The sequence below is a fragment of the Bos javanicus genome, chromosome 26 (assembly GCF_032452875.1).
Source record: "Bos javanicus breed banteng chromosome 26, ARS-OSU_banteng_1.0, whole genome shotgun sequence".
Classification (NCBI taxonomy): domain Eukaryota; kingdom Metazoa; phylum Chordata; class Mammalia; order Artiodactyla; family Bovidae; genus Bos; species Bos javanicus.
This window is the reverse complement of record NC_083893.1, coordinates 16,383,859-16,409,849: the sequence shown is the minus strand read 5'-3', so window position 1 is coordinate 16,409,849 and position 25,991 is coordinate 16,383,859. Positions and strand designations below refer to the sequence as shown.

Here is a 25,991-nt window from a genome sequence, read left to right as displayed (position 1 = left end):
GAAAATGACAACAAATTATCCTAATTATTGAATATTTTGCTTTCTGGCCTGAGTCATGGTTGCTAAGAGACTAGTTTTGGAAGCCTGTATGATATATACATGGAACCAACAAAGGTTTGAAGTATGTACATTGCATTCAATTTTCTATTCTTCTTAGAAAAAAGAGCAAAAGAAATTTTTTTATCCAATAGAATATAATACAAAGCATAAAGCACAAATATGCTCTGAAAAGAGGGTCATGGGGAAACAATAATGATGAAAGGCCTGATAGGAATTCCTGAGGCTGTCACTCCTATATTTAATCCCTGCTTAGGTATCCTTGTCATTTCCTGGTTTAAAGACTCTCAGCTAAAATTCATGGCAATGGATTATTCTTCTCTGTTTTTGGTTTTCGTCCTGATAGGAATTGTTTTCAGCAATGGAGAAACATGGAAGCAAACTCGGCGTTTCTCCCTCATGGTTTTGAGGAATATGGGGATGGGGAAGAGGACTATTGAACACAGAATTCAAGAGGAAGCCTTATGTTTGGTGGAAGCGTTAAAAAAAACCAATGGTGGGTATTTCTTTATGTAATTAGCAGTAACTGCTTGGGCAGACTAAATGCTATTACAAGTAGACTACAGAGAGATAATGGCTCAAATCCAACAGAAGTTGACTTCCTGCTCACATGACAGTGGTAGGAGGGGAAGTTGCTGGCATAATGGCCTTTTCAAGCACCTGGTTTCCAGGGCCTTTGATGCCTTCAGCACATGGTTGCCTTCCTGTGGCTCCCAGAGTTCATCTCCTTGAATGGTAGTGAGGGTGAAGGAAAGAATAAAAAAAAGTGCGATACTGTTTTTAATAGGTCAGGTATGGCAGGCACACAAAAGTTCTTTCATATTCCACGGGCTGTAAACTCAGTCACAAGAGTTGGGAAATGTGCTTATCTATAAGAGGAGCTGGGAAATGTGCTTATACATGTGCACAGGAAAAAGAAACAAGTGTTAATTTTGGCAATCTTCTAGTAACTTGGTGAAAATAATTTGAAAGACTAAGTTCTCAGGTAGCTTCTTGAGAAGTATTGCAAATTTTTTTGCAACACATGTATGTCACGTCATTATGCAGTACACCTTAAACTTGTACATTCTTGTCTATCTGTGATATCTCAACAAAACTGAGATAAAGTTAGTGGTTCAGGTATAGATTTTGCACCAAGTACTTCTCTGCGCATAAGGTTGTATTATAGCTCCCCTTGAGTGTGAAGGGAGGGAGCTGCAGCAGCACACATCTGCTCGGTGTACATGTGTGTGGATGCCCATGCAGGACCGAAGAGGGGGTAGGAGAGAAAGGCGTGAATAGGAGACTTGACAGGGAAGGAGCAAGATCAGAATCATAAGACATATGTGGTTTTTAACCTCAATATTTCATTTTTAAAGAACATTATTAACTTACTAATGCTATATTCTAACTTGTAACTCGGTATTGTGGTTTTTTACCACTGATATATAGTCATCCAGATAGGTTTCTCCCCCTCATTTTTTGCTGCTACTGATATAAACAATGCAATAATTACAGATATATGCATGATTCTGGTTTCTTCTTTGAGTAAGTTTCTCAAATAGAGTGTCAATGAACATCATTTGGACTTTTGGTGCATATTACCTAGGAATGGGTGGGAGATTTGGCAGAAGCAGTGATAAGAACACAAGGTTCATCTGAATAGATTCTTCTCTATCCTTATGTTAAAACTTAACATATTAAATATGTTTGCATGTTCTTTTATCAAGAACATTATTAATAGTATAGTAGCTTATTATTTTGCAGGTACCGTAGTTTATTTGACCAAGCTTTATTTATTTGTCCAGATAAACTGTTTTCAATACTTTGTTGATAATAATATAAAAAACATATTAATCATTGAATATTTCTGATTACTTTCTAGAATAAAATTTCTGAAATGGAATTAGTAAATCAATAAATAATGAAATTTGATACACATTATTTGTAAGTGGTTTTGTCCACCTGATTTGTATTTCAAGCAGAAATTATTGTTAGCTGTTTCCGTTTTCCCATAATTAATATGGCCTTCTCTCAGCTTCCTTACTGATGACCACCCAGACTCTGCTTGATTCCACCTAACTATGGAGACCTCATACTCATGGGGCAGCCCAGTTTGACTACAGAGTTCCAAAGAATAGCAAGGATGGATAAGAAAGTGTTCCTTAGTGAATAATGCAAAGAAATAGAGGAAAAAAATAGAGTGGGAAAGACTAGGGATCTCTTCAAGAAAATTAGAGATACCAAGGGAACATTTCATGCAAAGATGTGCACAATAAAACAGAAATGGTATAGACCTAACAGAAGCAGAAGATATTAAGAAGAGGTGGCAAGAATACACAGAACTACACAAAAAAGATCTTCATGACCCAGATAATCAGAATGGTGTGATCACTCACCTAGAGCCAGACATCCTGGAATATGAAGTCAAGTGGGCCTTAGGAAGCCTCACTACGACCAAAGCTAGTGGAGGTGATGGAATTCCAGTTGAGCTATTTCAAATACTGAAAGATGATGCTGTGAAAGTGCTGCACTCAATATGTCAGCAAATTTGGAAAACTCAGCAGTGGCCACAGGACTGGAAAATTTTCATTCCAATCCCAAAGAAAGACAATGCCAAAGAATGCTCAAACTACCACACAATTCCACTCATCTCACACAATAGTAAAGTAATGCTCAAAATTCTCCAAGACAGGCTTCAGCCATACGTGAACCGTGAACTTCTAGATGTTCAAGCTGGTTTTAGAAAAGGCAGAGGAACCAGAGATCTAATGGCAAAATCTGCTGGATCATGGAAAAAGCAAGAGAGTTCCAGAAAAACATCTATTTTTGCTTTATTGACTATGCCAAAGCCTTTGTGTGGATCACAGTAAACTGTGGAAAATTCTTCAAGAGATGGGAATACCAGACCACCTGACCTGCCTCTTGAGTAACCTGTATGCAGGTCAGGAGGCAACAGTTAGAACTGGACATGGAACAACAGACTGGTTCCAAATAGGGAAAGGAGTACATCAAAGCTGTATATTGTCACCCTGCTTATTTAACTTACATGCAGGGTACATCATGAGAAATGCTGGGCTGGAGGAAGCACAAACTGGAATCAAGATTACCAGGAGAAATATCAATAACCTCATATATGCAGATGACACCACCCTTATGGCAGAAAGTGAAGAGAACTAAAGAGCCTCTTGATGAAAGTGAAAGAGGAGAGTGAAAAAGTTGGCTTAAAGCTCAATGTTCAGAAAACTAAGATCATGGCATCCAGTCCCACCACTTAATGGCAAATAGATGGGGAAACAGTGGAAACTGTGGCAGGCTTTATTTTTCTGGACTCCAAAATCACTGCAGATGGTGATTACAGCCATGAAATTAAAAGACGCTTACTCCTTTGAAGGAAAGTTATGACCAATCTAGACAGCATATTAAAAAGCAGAGACATTACTTTGCTAACAAAGGTCCATCTAGTTAAGGCTAAGGTTTTTCCAGTAGTCTTGTATGGATGTGAGAATTGGACTATAAAGAATGCTGAGTGCTGAAGAACTGATGCTGTTGAGCTGTGGTGTTGGAGAAGACTCTTGAGAGTCCCTTGGAATGCAAGGAGATCCAACCAGTCCATCCTAAAGGAGATAAGTTCTGGCTGTTCATTGGAAGGACTGATGTTGAAGCTGAAACTCCAACACTTTGGCCACCTGATGCGAAGAGCTGACTCATTTGAAAAGACCCTGATGCTGGGAAAGATTGAGGGCAGGAGGAGAAGGGGATGACAGAGGATGAGATGGTTGGATGGCATCACCATCTCGATGGACATGGGTTTGGGTAGACTCCAGGAGTTGATGATGGACAGGGAGGCCTGGTGTGCTGCGGTTCATGGGATTGCAAAGAGTTGGCCACGACTGAGCGACTGAACTGCACTGAACACGTGCTGGCAAAGTAATGCTCAAAATTCCCCAAGCCAGGCTTCAACAGCATGTGAACTGTGAATTTCCAGATGTTCAATCTGGATCTAGAGAAGGCAGAGGAAATTGCCAGAAATCAAATTGCCAAAATCCGTTGGATCATCAAAAAACTGACAGAGTTCTAGAAAAATATCTACTTCTGCTTTACTGACTACGCCAAAGCCTTTGACTGTGTGCATCACAACAAATTGGAAAATTCTGAAAGAGATGGGAATACCAGACAACCTGACCTGCCTCCTGAGAAATCTGTAGGCAGGTTAGGAAGCAGCAGTTAGAACCAGACATGGAACAAAAGACTGGTTCCAAATTAGGAAAGGAGTACATTGAGGCTGTGTATTGTCACTCTGCTTATTTAACTTATATGCAGAGTATATCATATGAAATGCTGGGCTGGATGAAGCACAAGCTGGAATCATGATTGCCAGGAAAATATCAATAACCTCAAATACACAGATGCTGCTGCTGCTAAGTCACTTCAATCGTGTCCGACTCTGTGCGACCCCATAGATGGCAACCCACCAGGCTCCCCTATCCCTGGGGTTCTCCAGGCAAGAACACTGGAGTGGGCTGCCATTTCCTTCTCCAATGCATGAAGGTGAAAAATGAAAGTGAAGTCACTCAGTTGTGTCTTACTCTTCACAACCCCATGGATTGTAGCCCACCAGGCTCCTCTATCCATGGGATTCTCCAGGCAAGAGTACTGGAGTGGGTTGCCATTTCCTTCTCCACAAATACACAGATGATACCACCCTTATGGCAGAAAGTGAAGAAGAACTAAAGAGCCTATTGATGAAAGTGAAAGAGGAGAGTGAAAAAGTTATGAAAATGTTGGCTTAAAACTGAATATTCAGAAAACTAATATCATGGTATCCAGTCCCATCCCTTCATGGCAAATAGATGGGCAAACAATGGAAACAGTGAGAGACTTTACTTTTTTGGGCTCCAAAATCACTACAGATGGTGACTGCAGCCATGAAATTAAGAGGCACTTGCTCCTTGGAAGAAAAGCTATGACCAACCTATTATTTAATATGACCAGCATATTAAAAAGTAGAGACATGACTTTGCCAACAAAGGTCCGTCTAGTCAAACCTGTGGTTTTTCCAGCAGTCATGTATGGATGTGAGAGTTGGATTATAAAGAAAGCTGAGCACTGAAGAATTTATGCTTTTGAACTGTGGTATTGGAGAACACTCTCGAGATTCCCTTGTACTGCAAAGAGATCCAACTAGTCAATTCCAAGGAAATCAGTCCTGAATATTCATTGAAGAGACTGATGTTGAAGCTGAAACTCCATTACTTTGGCTACCTGATGGGAAGAGCTGACTCATTGGAAAAGACCCTGATGCTGGGAAGGATTGAAGGCAGAAGTAGAAGGGGATGACAGGATGAGATGATTGGATGGCATCACCAACTCGATGGACATGAGTTTGAGCAAGCTCCGCAAATTGGCGATGGACAGCAAAGCCCCGTGTGCTGCTGTACATGGGGTTGCAAAGAGTCAGATATGAATGATTGACTGAACTGAACTGAACTGATTTTGTCACTGGTTAACTGACTGTTGGAAGCTTATTTCACATGTTGGGCAGAACCTTTTTCCTTGTAACTTCTACTTTTTAATCCCTGCTAGACTTTTTCCTTTTGGAGTATAGTGTTGTGGTAGTAACCAGGCTGGAGAAGGCAATGGCACCCCACTCCAGTACTCTTGCCTGGAAAATCCCATGGATGGAGGACCCTGGAAGGCTGCAGTCCATGGGGTTGCTGAGGTCAGACACGACTGAGCAACTTCACTTTCACTTTTCACTTTAATGCATTGGGGAAGGAAATGGCAACCCACTCCAGTGTTCTTGCCTGGAGAATCCCAGGGACGGGGGAGCCTGGTGGGCTGCCATCTATGGGGTCGCACAGAGTTGGACACAACTGAAGCAACTTAGCAGCAGTAGTAGCAGCAGTAACCAGGCAGAAGCAGGATGGACCTCCCATAGAAAATTTAGTTTAGCTGTTAAGATTGGTAGTGATACACACATCTCAATAGGATATGAAAAGGTCTATTACACACATAATGAGGCTTTCTGTGGAAGGCAGGTGGCTAGAAACCAGATCCAAAAATGGCTTGAGAGAGCAGAGGAAGGATGCAGGCTTGAGATTTTTATGGGCTTTTGGGGATAGATTGCAGATGAAGGTTCTCAGTGAAAAAGCAGACCCTGTGTGATTTAAATTTTGTTCTTCTTGCAAAGTATCACTTGAGCTTTCTTTAAAGTCACCTAGTCCAGATGTCAGTAGAAGAAGAAAAGATGAGGTTTACAAATTTTCATCAAACAGGAATAAAGCTAGTTATATTCTTTATTTTGGTTGGGAGGCCTGTTTCTAATACTATAACATATTTTCAAAATATCTGAATGTAACTCTAATTTCTGTCACTGTTCTTTTCTTCTATAGAAAAAGCACACTCCAATTTTTTTCTTTAAAAAATTATTTGTTTTTAATTGAAGGATAATTGTTTTACAATATTGTGTTGGTTTCTGCCATACATCAACATGAATCAGTCATAGGTATACATATGTCCTTTCCCTCTTGCACCTCCCTTCTACCTCCCACGCCTTTCTACCCCTCTAGGTTGTCACCCTGGTTTGAGGTCCCTGATTCATACAGCAAATTCCCTTTGGTATCTATTTTACATATGTTAGTGTATATGTTTCCATGCTATTCTCTCCATTCATCCCACTTTCTCCTTCCTCCCACCCACCTGTGTCCATAAGTCTGTTCTCTATGTCTGCATCTCCATTTCTACCCTGCAAGTAGTTTCATCAGTACTGTCTTTCTAGATACCATATATATGAGTTAATATACAACAGTTACTTTTCTCTTTCTGACTTATTTCACTCTGTAATAGGCTCTAGGTTTGTCCACCTCATCAGAACTGACTCAAATGCATTCCTTTTTATGCCTGAGTAATATTCATTGTATATATGTACCACAGCTTCTTTATCCATTCATCTATTGATGGACATCTAGGTTGCTTTCATGTCCTAGTTATTGCAAATATTACTTTAGTGAACATTGGGGTACATGTGTCTTTTTCAATTTTGGTTTCCTCAGGGTAATGCCTAGTAGTGGGACTGATGGGTCCTATGGCATTTTATTCCTAGTTTTTAAAGGAATCTCCATACTGTCTTCCATAGAGGCTGCATCAGTTTACATTCCTACCAACTGTACAGGAGGGTTCCCTTTTCTCCACATCCTCTCCAGTATTCATTGTTTGTGGATTTTTTGATGATGACCATTCTGACCAGTCCAATTTTTTCAACTGCATTGTTGAAATATTATTTCAAGTCTCCCCAGTTTCTTGATTTTCTTATGACATTGCTGTTTCCTGTAGGCATGATGAAGAAGTATCGACAGTGAGGGCTAAATCTGGCAACATTAAAGACATTTTAAAATAACCTTTTTCTTGTGAGTTACCTTTTAGATGTTATTTGGATAATGACATAAATAGGAGAACACTTGGAGGGAAAATAAATACATCACACTGGATTAGATAATTTTGCTTGGGAAAACACAATAAATTTTATTTTAGGCATGTTGAATAGTGATGATTGCATGCCCAGGTTGTTTCTATAATTAAAAAAAAAATCTTGGAAGTCAACCCTTCTTACTTACTTTAAACAGTAAATGTAAGATTTGTATACTAGAATATTTTCTAACATTTATATTGACTTTTTAGGATCTCCTTGTGATCCTACTTTACTTCTGAGCTGTGCTCCCTGCAATGTGATCTGCTCCATTATTTTCCGGAATCGTTTTGAGTACAGTGATGAGAGATTGCTAACCTTGATAAAATATTTTAATGAAAATTCAAGGCTTGTAAGCACCCCCTGGGTAGAGGTAAGGTCAAGATTCTCTTTAAATGGTAAACAAATGTCTAGCTAATTGATTGTTCATCCTTCCACATCCCTTTGTGTTCTATCAAAATGGATAATGTTAATCAAACTATCACCTGTAACTGATTAGTGAGTTATCAATTCAATTTAGCTAATGAATTGAGTTTTAAAATGTGAAATATTGTAATAAAAAGAAAAATATAATATTTAGTGTATCCATTATAGCAAAATATTTTTTTCAGAAACCTTTTTAACCCTCTGATTTATATAGCTATAGATAAAGAGAGTGGTATATAAAATACATTTTTTATGATAGTACATGTCAGGAAAAATTAATAACATATGTGGTACATCCTTTATAACTAAGATTCTATGTGAAATGTAAGGTTATAATGTTTTCCATTTGGGAAGGACCATAGAGGACAAATACTCTATTCCTCATTTTTTGGAACATGAAAATTCACCCAGAGATATTAAACATATTTTCCAAAGTAGCCTAACCAAGAAAAAGAATGAGATAGACTTAGAAGCTAGATTTCTCAATTCTCTAGCTAGTTTGATACAAGCTACCAGCCTTAATAAATTTCTTCAGTGTCTAGCAAAGGTATTAAGTCATGAAGGTACTATTTAAAAAGGATCCAATAACCTTTAGGATTAGAAATATCCAGGTGAATAAGGGCAACGTGTATATTTCTCAGGGCTTTCCAGGTGGTGCTATTTGTAAAAAAGGCATCTGCCAATGTAGGAGGTGTAAGAGATGCAGGTTCCATTCCCTGAGTGAGGAAGATCTCCTGGAAGAGGGCATGGCAACCCACTCTAGTATTCTTGCCTGGGAAATCACATGGAGAGAGGAGCCTGGCAGGCTACAGTCCATACGGTCACAAAAAGTTGAACATGACTGAAGAGATTTAACACGTATATTTCTCAAGGTATAAAATGCCTAAATAAAAATAAGCTACATAATTTAGGCATTAACTTAATAGTTCTGGTGAGTTTATTCATTACCAAAAAAGGGTGTGAATATTATAGACATAAAGGGAATTGTTGATCATAATATAATAATGAATGGTATGGGACTTTAACACACCATTTACACCAATGAACAAATCATGCAGATCTGAACTTAATAAGGAAAAATTGGTGTTAAGCAACACATTAGATCAGATTTATACAGAACATTCCATCCAAATGCAGTCAAATACACATTCTCTTCAAGTGTACATGAAACATTCTCCAGGATAGATTGTGTTATGTCACAAAACAAATTAATTATGTCAATAAATTCAAAAAATTGAAATAATATCAAGCATCTCTTCTAACCACAACTGTGTGAAACTAGAAATCAATCACAAGAAAAAAATAACTGGAAAAATACAAACATGAGGGGATTGGATAATAGGTCAATAAAGAAATCAAAGAGGAAATGAAAATATTTTGAGATAATTGAAAATGAAAATAGAACATTTTAAAATCCTTGTGACAAACAAAAATAGTTCTGTGAGGGAGTTTTGTAGCAAACAGGCCTACCACCCCAGGAAACTAAAAAAAAAAAAAAAACTCAAACAAACAAACAAAACAAAACCACCAATCTGACCTTACACATAAAATAACAAGAAAAAGAAGAACAAACAATGCTCAAAGTTAGTAGGAGGAAGGAAATAATAAAGGTCAGAGATTAAATAAATGAAACATTAACTGCAGACAATAGAAAAGATCAATGAAACTAAAAGCTGGTTCTTGAAGAGATAAACAAAAATTGATAAACCTTAGCCAGACTCATCAAGATAAAAAGAGAGACGATCCAAATAGATAAAATCAGAAATGAAAGAGAAAAGCATTACAACTGATATCACAACACTTCAAAGGATCATGATCACCACTATAAACAATTACATACCAGTGAACTGGATACCTAGAAAAAAAGTGTGCATTCACGGAAACACATAACATATCAAGACTAAATCAGGAAGAAACAGAAAATCTAATCAGACTTATCATTAGTAATCAAATTGAATTAATCATCAAAACACCTCCATCATTGAAAATATAGGACCAGATAGCCTCACAGGTGAATTATATTAAAAATTTAGAGATGAGTTAATACATATCTTTCTCAAACTTTGGCAAAAAATTGAAGAGAAAGGAACACTTCCTCAAAAATTCTCAATAAAATATTTGAAAACAGAATTCACCAATACATTAAAAGGGCCATAAGCCAAATGATTGTGAAATGAAAGTCGCTGAATTGCGTCTGACTCTTTGCAACCCCCATGGACTATACAGTCCATGGAATTTTCCGGGCTAGAATACCAGAGTGGGTAGCCATTCCCTTCTCCAGAGGATCTTCCAAACCCAGGGATCAAACCCACGTCTCCTGCACTGCAGGCGGATTCTTTACCAGCTGAGCCACAAGGGAAGCCCAAGAATACTGGAGTGGGTAGGCTATCCCTTCTCCAGCGGATCTTCCTGACCCAGGAATTGAACAAGGGTCTCCTACGTTGCAGGCGGATTCTTTACCAGCTGAGCTATCAGGAAAGCCCAAACCATGATTAAGTTAAATTTATCCCAGTGATGCAAGAGTGGTTCCATATCTGCAAATCATTCAATCTGATACATTAAATTAACAAAATTAAGAAAAAAATTTATGATCACAAATTATGTTAAAAAAGACTTTAAAAAATTGAACATCCATTTATGACAAAAGCTCTTCATGAGTGAGTATTGAAGGAATACACCACAAAATGTAATAAAGGCCATAATGACAAGCCCATAGCTAACATCATACTCAACAGTGAAAATCTGAAAACATTTTTTAAGATTAGCAAAAAGACAAGGATGCCAGGGGAACAAAATGGTTACCTATTAAATGGGAAAAGACATTTCCAAACAATATATATCTGACAAGGGGTTAATATAAAAAATTCACACAGAACACATGCAATTCAAAATAAAAAACAAAAAAGCAAACTCAAAATAAATAAAAGTGTCTAAAGGACTTGAATAAGCATTTTTCCAAAGAGGATATATAGATGTCCAATAAGCATATGAAAATATATTCAGCATCACAAGTCATCAGGGAAATGCAGATTAAAACCACAGTGAGATATCACCTCATACCAGTCAGAATGGCTCTTGTCAAAAAGAAATAACAAGTGTTGGGGGGAATGTGGAGAAAAAGGAACCCTCATGAACTGTTGGTGGGAATGTAAATTGGTGCAGGCACTATGGAAAACAATATGGGAGCTCATCAAAAAATTGAAAATAGAACTTATGTACAATTCAGCAATTCCAGTCCTGGGTATTTATCCAAAGAAAATAAAAACACTAATTTGAAAATGTATATGTACCCCTATGTTCACTGTACCTTTGTTTACAATAGTCAAGATATAGAAGCAACCTTAGTATCTATCAAAGAATGAATAGATAAGGAAAATATGGTTTGTATATATACAATGGAAATTTATTCAGCCATATAACATTGAATAGTGCTGTTTATGACAGTATGGATGGGCCTAGAAGATATTATGCTAAAGGGAAAATGTCAGGCAGAGAAAGACAAATACCATATGATTTACTTCATACTTGGAATTTAAAAATGAAAACAAACAAAACAAAATAGTGACTCATAGACCCAGAGAATAAACTAGTGGTCACTTGAGGGCAGGGAATGTGGGCATGAATGAAATAGATGAAGGAGATTAAGAAGTCTGAACTTCTGGTTATAAAATAAAGTCACAGGGATATAATATACAGCACAAGGAATAATCAATAACATTTCAATAGCTGTATGGTGACAGAGGGTCCCTAAACTAACCATGGTGAAAAATTTTTAATGCATATAAATGTCACAACACAATTTTGTACACCTGAAACTAATAAATATTGCACGTCAGCTATACTTTCATAAAAACTATAACAAAAAGGGTGTGATCCCTGCACATTTTTTAGGTGACTCTCTGTAGACATGCGTGTAGGGTACACTGGAGTGAACACTGGGTTCTACCTCTATCACTAGTTTTGTGTTTTAAACTGGTTGATGAACCTTTCTGGATCTCAGTACCCTCATCTGGAAAGATGGTAGTATGATCCTGAATTTCTTTAGAGGGTTATGGTTAGAAATGAATTTGAATGGTTTTGAAATTAGTTGGTAACCTGTGCATGCTGTTACTCCAGCTAATTTATCAGTTCCCTCTCAATCTCAAATGTATTCTAGTGCAAGATGCATGTTTTATTCATCTTAATCTACTCATTTTATAGCAATGTGTTTGATCCATAATATGGGCCTGTAAACGTTTGCTGAATGAATTAATGAATGATTCTTTCATCTTTCAGCTCTACAATACTTTCCCCTCTTTACTACATTATTTCCCAGGAAGTCATAATACAATATTTAAAAACATGACTGAGCAAAGAAAGTTTATTTTGGAGGAAATAAAGAAACACCAAGAATCCCTGGACCTCAATAACCCTCAAGATTTTATTGATTACTTTCTGATTAAAATGGAAAAGGTAAAATGGAACCCAGATTTGCTACTTTATCTTTGTGGGTGGAGTGATGTGACACATGGAATAGCTTTGTTCTTCTCAGTGAAATTGGTTTATTAGAACAAATGCTCCTTCTTAAATATGTGTTCACTGCTTGCACACACAAGACTGAATATTGCTTGTACAAACCATAGTGGATGTCTTGAGATATTTATAAATTGTCACTGAAAATTATTCGGAAGTTTTAATATTTACCATGTTAAAGCTGGTTCTTTATTTGGGGACAGGTTGAAGCACTCACACACAGACAAATAGGCACATTCAAGATTATTGATAGACAGCATATTCTTTTTTCATCATATAAATTCCATGAATGAATGATGTAACAAATGAGAGAAAGTAGGAATTGGTGGGAATCAAGAAAGGCTCACTGTTGGAAAGATAGTAGGAAACAGCTGAGGTAAGTTTTGAGAAAACTCTGGCTTAGATTAACAGAGATGACAAAATTGGTTCAGGGAATGATAAGTACAGAGATGAAATGTGTGGAATTTTTAGAGATTATCTTGATTATAACTGAGAAACTGTCATGGGTGTAATGACTGATGATTTTGGGAATAGTGTTGCAGTTTGAGGGTAGGTGATTCTGAATACTTGAGTGAGAACTTCAGATATGATGAAATAAACAATAGATGCTTGAATTGACAGTGAGTAGCAGTGATGACTTGATAAGAGAGAAGTTAGAAATTACTGAAGCACTGATTTGCTCTAGTGAGTATCAAAAGTGAAGAATCAGAAAGGACTTGGAAGTTTAACTCTATGTTTTAACGGAATTCTAACAACTCATCTAACTTTACCTTCATCTATAACACTCTGTAATGTTTGGCTTAATTTGTCAGATAATTAAATTTTTAAAAAATTATGATGTTAAAAAAAATTATGATGTTATATGAAATTATTTTATGTTATTTATAAGGTTCTTTTATTTATCAAGTACTCCTAATACATCATTGCTAGGAAAAACACAATAAACATTCTGAATTTACCATGGACAACTTGATCACCACCGTATGGGACGTGTTTAGTGCTGGAACAGAGACAACAAGCCTCACTCTGAGATATGGACTCCTGCTCCTGCTGAAGCACCCAGAGGTCACAGGTAGGATCACAGATGATGAACAGGATGAAATTCTGGGTAGAAATTGGCAGGCAACATTGATGACTATTCCATTCTTCATCTGCCTAGATATTGTACAAGAAGAAAAATTCTTTATTAGTAGATCTTCCTATAATTGGATGAATTAAATTCAAATTAAAACTCATAATAAAATATTTAATCAGCAGCAGAGGTTTCAAGGGCTGAGGTCACTGTTGTTTTCTGTGGTGGAGTATCATTGATCTGCATCATGTCAAATGTAGTAAAGAGAGTTATCCTAGGATCTGGAAAGCATTAGCCTTCCTCTCTCTCTAAAAGGGCATTGCTTGATAAAGCCTTCTAAGTCCAGATAGATATATTTTTGTCAAAAGATAATTCTACTCAAATGCATTTGTAGTGAAAGGATTGATTCAGCAAAATCACAATCTTTTGTCAAAAAGATTCACTCTACAAAAATTATATACAAATTAAAAATTCTTTTCAATTATATCCTTTTTGGCAAACAAATTTTCCAATGGAACAATGATTAAGAAGATAAGAAAATGTCTTTTTATCTTATACCTAAATACTGATTCCTATCTTGCCAGCTAAAGTTCAGGAAGAAATTGATCGTGTGGTTGGCAGAAACCGAAGCCCCTGCATGCAGGACAAGAGCTGCATGCCCTACACAGATGCTGTGCTGCATGAGATCCAGAGATACATTGACCTTGTCCCCAGCAGTATGCCCCATGCAGCAACTCAGGATGTTAAGTTCAGAGAATACCTCATTCCCAAGGTAAGAGGTATTTCATCTATATTCAAGACTCTTGAAAGTGAAAGTCGCTCAGTCATGTCCGACTCTTTGTGATCCCATGGACTACACAGTCCATGGAATTCTCCAGGCCATTATACTGAAGTGGGTAGACTTTCCCTTCTCCAGGGGATCTTCCCAACCCAAGGATTGAACCCAGGTCTCCCGCATTGTAGACAGATTCTTTACCGTCTGAACCACGGGGAAGCCAGTAGACAGTTAGGCACTGTATAATTCTACTGCTGTAATGGTTGATAACCTGACTCTTAAAGTGGCTCAGCTAGTAAAGAATCTTCCTGCAATGCAGAAGACCTGGATTCTATCCCTGGGTTGGGAAGATCTCCTGGAGGAGGCATGGCAACCCACTCCAGTATTCTAGCCTGGAAAATCCCTATGGACAGAGGAGCTGGGTGGGCTACAGTCCATGGGATCACAAAGAGTTGGACACGGCTGGGTGACTAAGCATGCACACAACTGTTTACAGGTACTACACAGTCATGTCATACATATTTTACCCTCTGACCACATGCTCCTTTCCTGTTTTGTTTATTAATACAATTTAATAAATATAATAGTACTTAGGCTTCCACAGGGTTCTCAGTACACTGATAACTCCACACTCTGCCTGTTCATTAGCCTACTCTTCTGTCTACTTATTTTCCAGTGTATGTTTTACTATTATGAGCACTTAACCAGTATCCTCTATTCTCATATGTCTCACACCATGCTGCCCCCACCTGAATATCTATCAGATAGTTAGTCACCTCCCTAACTATCTGTTTCACGTACTTATCCAAAATCCAATGCAACAATCTTCTGCCTTTCTGCTTGTGCTTGAGCTAATGACTCCTTCTGAAAAAGACCATGCAGCCCAGCAGGTTTTATTATTATCACCAACCTTAAATGAATCCTCAATCTTATCCAACATTCTTGCTTGGTAACCCAACTCAATTTTCTCCAACAAGCACGACATGGGCTTTCAGCCCTGAATTCTTCCCTTCCAGTTCTCTGCTGAGGACTTCTCCCCAAGTGAGTTAGTCTTCCACAAAGAAACTAAGAGCCATTGTAGGAAACTCCCTCAATGCCCATCCTCAAGGTTTTACAAATGTGGCTACATCCAAATCCTTTGTTTTCTCTTTCGTTTTGTTGTAGAAGAAGGGCTCTCTTTTTATCAAAAGTAAATCTTTCTGCCTTTCTCATGGATCCCTTTCCTGTCAGTTTTTCAGGAACCATTTCTTCTTTTTTCTTTATCTGTATTCTCTCTCTGCTTGCTGGCTCCTTTCCATTAGCATTTAAACATACTTAATCCTTTTGCATTTTAAGAAAAAATTTCCCAAATCCTGATCCCTTCTGTTCAGTAAAAGTGGTGACAGTGGTTATCCTTGTCTTATTCCTGATATTAGAGGAAAAGTTTTCCCCTTTTCACTGTTGAATATGATATTGGCTGTGGGGTTGTTATATATAGCCGGTGTTAGGTTGAGGTATGTTCCCTCCATACCTACTTTGTTCAGTTTTCTTTTTTTAAATCATGAATTAATGTTGACATTCATAGATGCTTTTTCTGACTCTCTTGAGATGGTCATATGATTTTTATCCCTCATTTTCTTACTGAGTTGTATCACATTGATTGATTTACACATATTGAACCATCCTTGAATCATTGAAATGAATCCAGCTTGTTCATAGTCTATGGCCCTTTTTACTGTATTTAGTTTGCTAATATTTTGTTGAGGATTTTTGCATCTATGTTTATCAAGTGTATTGGCCTTTAATTTTCATTTTTTTTGTAATGTTCTTCTCTGGTTGTGATAGCAGAGTGATGTTGACCTTGCAAAATAAATTTGGAAGTGTTCCTTCCTCTTGTATTTTTTGGAAGAGTTTGTATTCATTTATCTTTAAATGTTGTATTTGGTAGAATTCATTATCAAAACTATCTGTGTGCTGTGCTTTGTTGCTCAGTCATGTCTGACTCTGTGACCCCATGGACTGTATCCAACTGGGCTTCTCTGTCCATGGGGATTCTCCAGGCATGAATACTGGAGTGTGTTGCCATGCCCTCCTCCAGGGGATCTCCCCAACCCAGAGATAGAACCCAGGTCTCCCCCACTGCAGGTCAATTCTTTACTGTCTGAGCCACCAGGAAAACCCAAAACTATCTTTGTTTTTTTGATTATTTATTGGGATATGACCACCAATTCAATCTCCTTACTAGTTATTGCTGTGTTCACATTTTCTGTTTGTTCATGATTTTGTCTTTATAGGTTGCATGTTTTTTAAGAATTTATCTATTTTTTCCAGGTTGTCCAATTTGTTCATGTATTGTTGTTCATTATCATCTGTCATCATCCTCTGTATTTCTGTGGTATCAATTTTAATGTTTCCTCTTTTATTTCTGATTTGTTTATTTGAGTTGTACCTCTTTTCTTCTTGGTGAATCTAAAGGTTTGCCACTTTGTTTATCATTTAAAAAAAATACAGGTCTTATTCATATTGTCTTATTTGTCTCTCTCTTTTTTCCGCTCTTTGTTATTTCTTTTCTATCACATTTTAACTTTGCTTTTTATTCTTTTTCTAGTTCTTTGAGGTATCAAGTTAGGTTTTTTGTTTGGGATCTTTTTTATTTCTTGATGTAGGCATTTATCACTATGAACTTTAAAAAAGATTTATTTATTTTAAATTGGACGCTAATTACTTTACAATATTGTAGTGTTTTTGCCATACATTGACATGAATCAGCCATGGGTGTACATGTGTTCCCCATCCTGAACCCCCTTCCCACCTCACTCCCCATCCCATCTCTCAGGGTTGTCCCAGTGCACCAGCCCTGAGCACCCTGCCTCATGCATCCAGCCTGGACTGGCGATCTATTTCACATATGATAATATACATGTTTCAATGCTATTCTTTCAAATCACCTCACCCTTGACTTCTCCCACAGAGTCCAACAGTCTATTCTTTACATCTGTGTCTTTTTGCTGTCTTGCATTTAGGGTCATCATTGCCACCTTTCTAAATTGCATATATATGGATTAATATACTGTATTGGTGTTTTTCTTTTTGACTTACTTCACTCTGTATAATAGGCTCTAATTTCATCCACCTCATTAGAACTGATTCAAATGTATTCTTTTTAATGGCTGAGTAACATTCCATTGTGGATATGTACTACAGCTTTCTTATCCATTCATCTGCCGAGGGACATCTAGGTTGCTTCCATGCCCTGGCTACTATAAACAGTGCTGGCATGAACATTACGGTACACGTGTCTCTTTCAATTCTGGTTTCCTTGGTGTGTATGCCCAGCAGTGGGATTGCTGGGTCATATGACAGTTCTATTTCCCATTTTTAAAGGAATCTCCACACTGTTCTCCATAGTGGCTGTACTAGTTTGCATTCCCACCAACAGTGTAAGAGGGTTCCCTTTTCTCCACACCCTCTCCAGCATTTATTTTGGATAGCAGCCATTATGATAGGCATGAGATGGTACCTCATTGTGGTTTTGATTTGCATTTCTCTGATAATGAGTGATGTTGAGCACCTGTTCATGTGTTTGTTAGCCATCTGTATGTGTTCTTTGGAGAAATGTCTGTTTAGTCCTTTGGCCCATTTTTTGATTGGGTCACTTATTTTTCTGTAATTGAGCTGCATGACCTGCTTGCATATTTTTGAGATTAATTCTTTGTCTGTTGCTTCATTTGCTATTATTTTCTCCCATTCTGAAGGCTGTCTTTTCACCTTGCTTATAGTTTCCTTTGTTGTGCAAAAGCATTTAAGTTTAATTAGGTCCCATTTGTTTATTTTTGCTTTTATTTCCATTACTCTGGAAAGTGGGTCATAGAGGATCCTGCTGTGATTTATGTTGGAGAGTGTTTTGCCTATGTTTTCCTCTAGGAGTTTTACAGTTTCTGGTCTTACGTTTAGATCTTTAATCCATTTTGAGTTTATTTTTGTGTATGGTGTTAGAAAGTGTTCTAGTTTCATTCTTTTACAAGTGGTTGACCAGTTTTCCCAGCACCACTTGTTAAGGAGACAATGTTTTCTCCATTGTATATTCTTTCCTCCTTTGTCAAAGATAAGGTGTCCATAGGTGCATGGATTTATCTCTGGGCTTTCTATTTTATTCCATTGATCTATATTTCTGTCTTTGTGCCAGTACCATACTGTCTTGATGACTGTAGCTTTGTAGGATAGCCTGAAGTCAGGCAGGTTGATTCCTCCAGTTCCATTCTTCTTTTTCAAGATTGCTTTGGCTATATGAGTTTTTTTGTAGTTTCATACAAATTGTAAAATTATTCATTCTAGCTCTGTGAAAAATACCGTTGCTTGCTTGATAGGAATTGCATTGAATCTATAGATTGCTTTGGGTAGTATACTCATTTTCACTATATTGATTCTTCTGATCCATGAACATGGTATATTTTTCCATCTATTTGTGTCCTCTTTGATTTCCTTCACCAGTGTTTTATAGTTTTCTCTATATAGGTCTTTTGTTTCTTTAGGTAGATTTATTCCTAAGTATATTATTCTTTTCGTTGCAATGGTGAATGGAATTGTTTCTTAATTTCTCTTTGAGTTTTCTCATTGTCAGTGTGTAGGAATGCAAGAGATTTCTGTGTGTTAATTTTATATCCTGCCAGTTTACTATATTCATTGATTAGCTCTAGTAATTTTCTGGTAGAGTCTTTGGTGTTTTCTATGTAAAGGATCATGTCATCTGCAAACAGTGAGAGTTTTACTTCTTCTTTTTAAATCTGGATTCTTTTTATTTCTTTTTCTGCTCTGATTGCTGTGGCCAAAACTTTCAAAACTATGTTGAATAGTTAGTGATGGTAATAGTGGTAAGTACTGAATAAGTGGTAAGTGGTGAATAGTAGCAGTAAGATTGGGTACCCTTGTCTTGTTCCTGAGTTTAGGGCCAGTGGTTTAAACTTTTAACCATTGGGGATAATGTTTTCTGTGGGTTTGTCATATATAGCTTTTATTATGTTGAGGTATGTTCCTTCTATTTCTGCTTTCTGGAGGGCTTTTTTTTTTTTTTATCATAAATGGATGTTGCATTTTGTCAAAGGCTTTCTCTGCATCTATTGAGATAATCATATGGTTTTTAGTTTTCAATTTGTTAATGTGGTGTATTACACTGATTGATTGTGGATATTAAAGAATCCTTGCATCCCTGGGATAAAGCCCACTTGGTCATGATGTATGATCTTTTTAATATGTTGTTGGATTCTGTTTGCTAGAATTTTGTTAAGGATTTTTGCATCTCTTTTGATCAGTGATATTGGCCTGTAGTTTTCTTTTTTTGTGGGATCTTTGTCAGGTTTTGGTATTAGGGTGGTGGTGGCCTCATAGAATGAGTTTCGAAGTTTACCTTCCTCTGCAATTTTCTGGAAGAGTTTTAGTAGAATAAGTGTTAGTCCTCTCTTAATTTTTGGTAGAATTCAGCTGTGAAGCCATCTGGTCCTGGGCTTTTGTTTGCTGGAAGATTTCTGTTTATACTTTCTATTTCCATGCTTGTGATGGGTCTGTTAAGATTTTCCATTTTTTCCTGGTTCAGTTTTGGAAAGTTATACTTTCCTAATAATTTGTCCATTTCTTCCAAGTTGTCCGTTTTATTGGCATATAGTTGCTGATAGTAGTCTCTTATGATCCTTTGTATTTCTGTGTTGTCTGTTGTGATCTCTCCATTTTCATTTCTAATTTTATTGATTTGATTTTTCTCCCTTTGTTTCCTCATGAGTCTGGCTAATGGTTTGTCAATTTTATTTATCCTCTCAAAGAACCAGCTTTTTAGCTTTGTTGATTTTTGCTATGGTCTCTATCGTTTCTTTTGCATTTATTTCTACTTTAATTTTTATGATTTCTTTCCTTCAAGTAACCCTGGGTTTCTTCATTTCTTCCTTTTCTAGTTGGTTTAGGTGTAGAATTAGGTTATTTATTTGACTTTTTTCTTATTTCTTGAGGTAAGCCTGTATTCTTATGAACCTTCCCCTTAGCACTGCTTTTACAGTGTCCCATAGGTTTTGGGTTGTTGTGTTTTCATTTTCATTCACTTCTATGCATATTTTGATTTCTTTTTTGATTTCTTCTGTGATTTGTTGGTTATTCCGAAGCGTGTTATTCAGCCTCCATATGTTGGAACTTTTAATAGTTTTTTCTCTGTTCAGTTCAGTTCAGTTGCTCAGTCGTGTCCGACTCTGCGACCCCATGAATCACAGCATGCCAGGCCTCCCTGTCCATCACCAACTCCCGGAGTTCACTCAAACTCATCTCCATCGAGTTGGTGATGCCATCCAGCCATCTCATTCTCTGTTGTCCCCTTCTCCTCCTGCCCCCAATCCCTCCCAGCAGCAGAGTCTTTTCCAATGAGTCAACTCTTTTCATGAGGTGGCCAAAGTATCGGAGTTTCAGCTTCAGCATCAGTCCTTCCAATGAACACCCAGGACTGATTTCCTTTAGAATGAACTGGTTGGATCTCCATGACAACCAAGGGACTCTCAAGAGTCTTCTCCAACACCACAGTTCAAAAGCGTCAATTCTTCGGTGCTCAGCTTTCTTCACAGTCTAACTCTCACATCCATACATGACCACTGGAAAAACCATAGCCTTGACTAGACGGGCCTTTCTTGGCAAAGTAATGTCTATGCTTTTTAATATACTATTTAGGTTGGTCATAACTTTCCTGCCAAGAAGTAAGCGTCTTTTAATTTCATGGCTGCATTCACCATCTCCAGTGATTTTGGAGCCCAGAAAAATAAAGTCTGACACTGTTTCCACTGTTTCCCCATCTATTTCCCATGACGTGATGGGGCCAGATGCCATGATGTTAGTTTTCTGAATGTAGTTGACATCTAATCTTAATGCATTGTGATCAAAAAAGATGCTTGGAATGATTTCAAGTTTTTTGAATTTACCAAAGCTAGATTTATGGCCCAGGATGTGATCTATCCTGGAGAAGGCTCCATGTGCACTTGAGAAAAAGGTGGAATTCATTGTTTTGGGGTGAAATGTCCTATAGATATCAAATAGCTCTTACTGGTCCATTGTATCATTTAAAGTTTCTGTTTCCTTGCTAATTTTCTGTCTAGTTGATCTATGCATAGGTGTGAGTGGGGTATTAAAGTCTCCTGCTACTATTTTGTTATTGTTAATTTCCCCTCTACTTGTTAGCATTTGTCTTACATATTGTGGTGCTCCTATGTTGGGTGCATATATATTTATAATTGTTATATCTTCTTCTTGGATTGATCCCTTGATCATTATGTAGTGTCCTTCTTTGTCTCTTTTCACAGCCTTTATTTCAAAGTCTATTTTATCTGATGTGAGTATTGCTACTCCTGCTTTCTTTGGGTCTCCAGTTGCATGAAGTATCTTTTTCAAGCCCTTCACTTTCAGTCTGTAGGTGTCCCTTGTTTTGAGGTGGGTCTCTTGTAGACAGCATATATAGCGATCTTGTTTTTGTATGCATTCAGCCAGTCTTTGTCTTTTGGTTGGTACATTCAATTCATTTACATTTAAGGTAATTATTGATAAGTATGATCCCATTGCCATTTACATTGTTGTTTGGGGTTTGAGTTTGTACACCTTTTCTCTGTTTCCTGTCTAGAGAAGATCCTTTAGCATTTGTTGAAGAGCTGGTTTGGTGGTGCTAAATTCTCTCAGCTTTTGCTTGTCTGTAAAGCTTTTGATTTCTCCTTCATATTTGAAGGAGAGCCATGCTGGGTATGGTAATCTGGGTTGTAGGTTTTTCTCTTTCATCAGTTTAAATATGTCCTGCCATTCCCTTCTGGCCTGAAGAGTTTCTATTGAAAGATCAGCTGTTATCCTTATGGGAGCCCCCTTGTGTGTTGTTTGTGTTTTTTTCCCTTGCTGCTTTTAATATTTGATCTTTGTTTGATTTTTTAAAATTTGATTAATATGTGTCTTGGGGCGTTTTGCCTTGGGTTATCCTGTTGAGACTCTCTGGGTTTCTTGGACTTGGGTGTCTATTTCCTTCCCCATTTTAGGGAAGTTTTCAATTATCATGTCCTCAAGTATTTTCTCATGGCCTTTCTTTTGTCTTGTTCTTCTGGGACTCATGATTTGAATGTTGGGACATTTGACATTGTCCCAGAGATCTCTGAGGTTGTCCTCTTTTCTTTTAATTTTTTTTTTTTCCTCTCAGCTTCATTTATTTCCACTGTTCCATCTTCCACGTCACTTATCCTATTTTCTGACTCCCTTATTCTACTGTTGGTTCCCTCCAGAGTGTTTTGATCTCAGTTATTCCATTATTCATTATCGATTGACTCTTTTTTATTTCTTCAAGGTGCTTGTTAAACATTTCTTGCATCTTCTCAACCATTGTCTCCAAGCGATTTATCTGTAACTCCATTTTGTTTTCAAGATTTTGGATCACTATTACTATCATTTTTCTGAAGTCTCCTAGATAGATAGAATCCCTATCGCCTCCTCTTTTGTTTGGTTTGGTGGGCATTTATAATGTTCTTTTCATTCAGTTCAGTCACTCAGTCATGTCCGACTCTTTGAGACCCCATGAATTGCAGCACTCCTGGCCTCCCTGTACATCATCACCTCCCAGAGTCCACCCAAACCCATGTCCATTGTGTCAGTAATGCCATCCAACCATCTCATCCTCTGTCATCCCCTTCTTCTCCTGCCCTCAATCTTTCCCAGTATCAGAGTCTTTTCCAAAGAGTCAGGTCTCCGCATCAAGTGGCCAAAGTATTGGAGTTTCAGCTTCAACATCAGTCCCTCCAATGAACACCCAGGACTAATGTCCTTTAGGATGGACTTTTTGGATCTCTTTGCAGTCCAAGGGACTCTTAAGAGTCTTCTCCAACACCACAGTTCAAAATAATCAATTCGTCAGTGCTCGGCCTTCTTTATATTCCAACTCTCACATCCATACATGACTACTGGAAAAACCATAGCCTTGACTAGGTGGACCTTTGTTGACAAAGTAATGTCTCTGCTTTTTAATATGCTGTCTAGGTTGGTCATAACTTTCCTTCCAAGCAGCAAGCGTCTTTTAATTTCATGGCTGCAATCACCATCTGCAGTGATTTTGGAGCCCAGAAAATAGAGTCAGCCACTGTTTCCCCATCTATTTGACATGAAGTGATAGGACCAGATGCCATGATCTTCGTTTTCTGAATGTTGAGCTTTTTTTTTTTTTTTTAATTTTATTTTATTTTTAAACTTTACATAATTGTATTAGTTTTGCCAAATATCAAAATGAATCTGCCACAGGTATACATGTGTTCCCCATCCTGAACCCTCCTCCCTCCTCCCTCCCCATACCATCCCTCTGGGTCGTCCCAGTGCACTGGCCCCAAGCATCCAGTATCCTGCATCGAACCTGGACTGGCAACTCGTTTCTTACATGATATTTTACATGTTTCAATGTCATTCTCCCAAATCTTCCCACCCTCTCCCTCTCCCACAGAGTCCATAAGATTGTTCTATACATCAGTGTCTCTTTTGCTGTCTCGTACACCGGGTTATTGTTACCATCTTTCTAAATTCCATATATATGTGTTAGTATACTGTATTTATGTTTTTCCTTCTGGCTTACTTCACTCTGTATAATAGGCTCCAGTTTCATCCACCTCATTAGAACTGATTCAAATGTATTCTTTTTAATGGCTGAGTAATAATCCATTGTGTATATGTACCACTGCTTTCTTATCCATTCATCTGCTGATGGACATCTAGGTTGCTTCCATGTCCTGGCTATTATAAACAGTGCTGCGATGAACATTGGGGTACACGTGTCTCTTTCCCTTCTGGTTTCCTCAGTGTGTATGCCCAGCAGTGGGATTGCTGGATCATAAGGCAGTTCTATTTCCAGTTTTTTAAGGAATCTCCACACTGTTCTCCATAGTGGCTGTACTAGTTTGCATTCCCACCAACAGTGTAAGAGGGTTCCCTTTTCTCCACACCCTCTCCAGCATTTATTATTTGTAGACTTTTGGATCGCAGCCATTCTGACTGGTGTGAAATGGTACCTCAGAGTGCTTTTGATTTGCATTTCTCTGATAATGAGTGATGTTGAGCATCTTTTCATGTGTTTGTTAGCCATCTGTATGTCTTCTTTGGAGAAATGTCTATTTAGTTCTTTGGCCCATTTTTTGATTGGGTCGTTTATTTTTCTGGAGTTGAGCTGTAGGAGTTGCTTGTATATTTTTGAGATTAGTTGTTTGTCCGTTGCTTCATTTGCTATTATTTTCTCCCATTCTGAAGGCTGTCTTTTCACCTTGTTAATAGTTTCCTTTGATGTGCAGAAGCTTTTAAGGTTAATTAGGTCCCATTTGTTTATTTTTGCTTTTATTTCCAATATTCTGGGAGGTGGGTCATAGAGGATCCTGCTGTGATGTATGTCAGAGAGTGTTTTGACATTGTTCTCCTCTAGGAGTTTTATAGTTTCTGGTCTTATGTTTAGATCTTTAATCCATTTTGAGTTTATTTTTGTGTATGGTGTTAGAAAGTGTTCTAGTTTCATTCTTTTACAAGTGGTTGACCAGATTTCCCAGCACCACTTGTTAAATAGATTGTCTTTAATCCATTGTATATTCTTGCCTCCTTTGTCAAAGATAAGGTGTCCATATGTGCGTGGATTTATCTCTGGGCTTTCTATTTTATTCCATTGATCTATATTTCTGTCTTTGTGCCAGTACCATACTGTCTTGATAACTGTGGCTTTGTAGTAGAGCCTGAAGTCAGGTAGGTTGATTCCTCCAGTTCCATTCTTCTTTCTCAAGATCGTTTTGGCTATTCGAGGTTTTTTGTATTTGCATACAAATTGTGAAATTATTTGTTCTAGCTCTGTGAAGAATACTGTTGGTAGCTTGATAGGGATTGCGTTGAATCTATAAATTGCTTTGGGTAGTATACTCATTTTCACTATATTGATTCTTCCAATCCATGAACATGGTATATTTCTCCATCTGTTAGTGTCCTCTTTGATTTCTTTCACCAGTGTTTTATAGTTTTCTATATATAGGTCTTTAGTTTCTTTAGGTAGATATATTCCTATGTATTTTATTCTTTCCGTTGCAATGGTGAATGGAATAGTTTCCTTAATTTCTCTTTCTGTTTTCTCATTATTAGTGTATAGGAATGCAAGGGATTTCTGTGCGTTGATTTTATATCCTGCAACTTTACTATAGTCATTGATTATTTCTAGTAATTTTCTGGTGGAATCTTTAGGGTTTTCTATGTAGAGGATCATGTCATCTGCAAATAGTGAGAGTTTTACTTCTTCTTTTCCAATTTGGATTCCTTTTATTTCTTTTTCTGCTCTGATTGCCGTGGCCAAAACTTCCAAAACTATGTTGAATAGTAATGGTGAAAGTGGGCACCCTTGTCTTGTTCCTGACTTTAGAGGAAATGCTTTCAATTTTTCACCATTGAGGATAATGTTTGCTGTGGGTTTGTCATATATAGCTTTTATTATGTTGAGATATGTTCCTTCTATTCCTGCTTTCTGGAGAGTTTTTATCATAAATGGATGTTGAATTTTGTCAAAGGCTTTCTCTGCATCTATTGAGATAATCATATGGTTTTTAGTTTTCAATTTGTTAATGTGGTGTATTACATTGATTGATTTGCAGATATTGAAGAATCCTTGCATCCCCGGGATAAAGCCCACTTGATCATGTTGTATGATCTTTTTAATGTGTTGTTGG

General features: G+C 37.4%; 1 protein-coding gene across 2 annotated transcripts in view; it reads left to right on the top strand.

Moving 5' to 3' along the window:
* Positions 1-25,991, top strand: part of LOC133239202 (cytochrome P450 2C31) — a 47,535-nt gene that overhangs the window by 7,714 nt on the left and 13,830 nt on the right. For both annotated transcript variants that reach the window (XM_061402865.1, XM_061402866.1), the window contains exons 3-7: positions 404-553; positions 7,717-7,877; positions 12,206-12,382; positions 13,373-13,514; positions 14,099-14,286. In XM_061402865.1, coding sequence (XP_061258849.1) covers positions 404-553; positions 7,717-7,877; positions 12,206-12,382; positions 13,373-13,514; positions 14,099-14,286 — 818 coding nt within the window. The remainder of the gene's footprint in view (positions 1-403; positions 554-7,716; positions 7,878-12,205; positions 12,383-13,372; positions 13,515-14,098; positions 14,287-25,991) is intronic.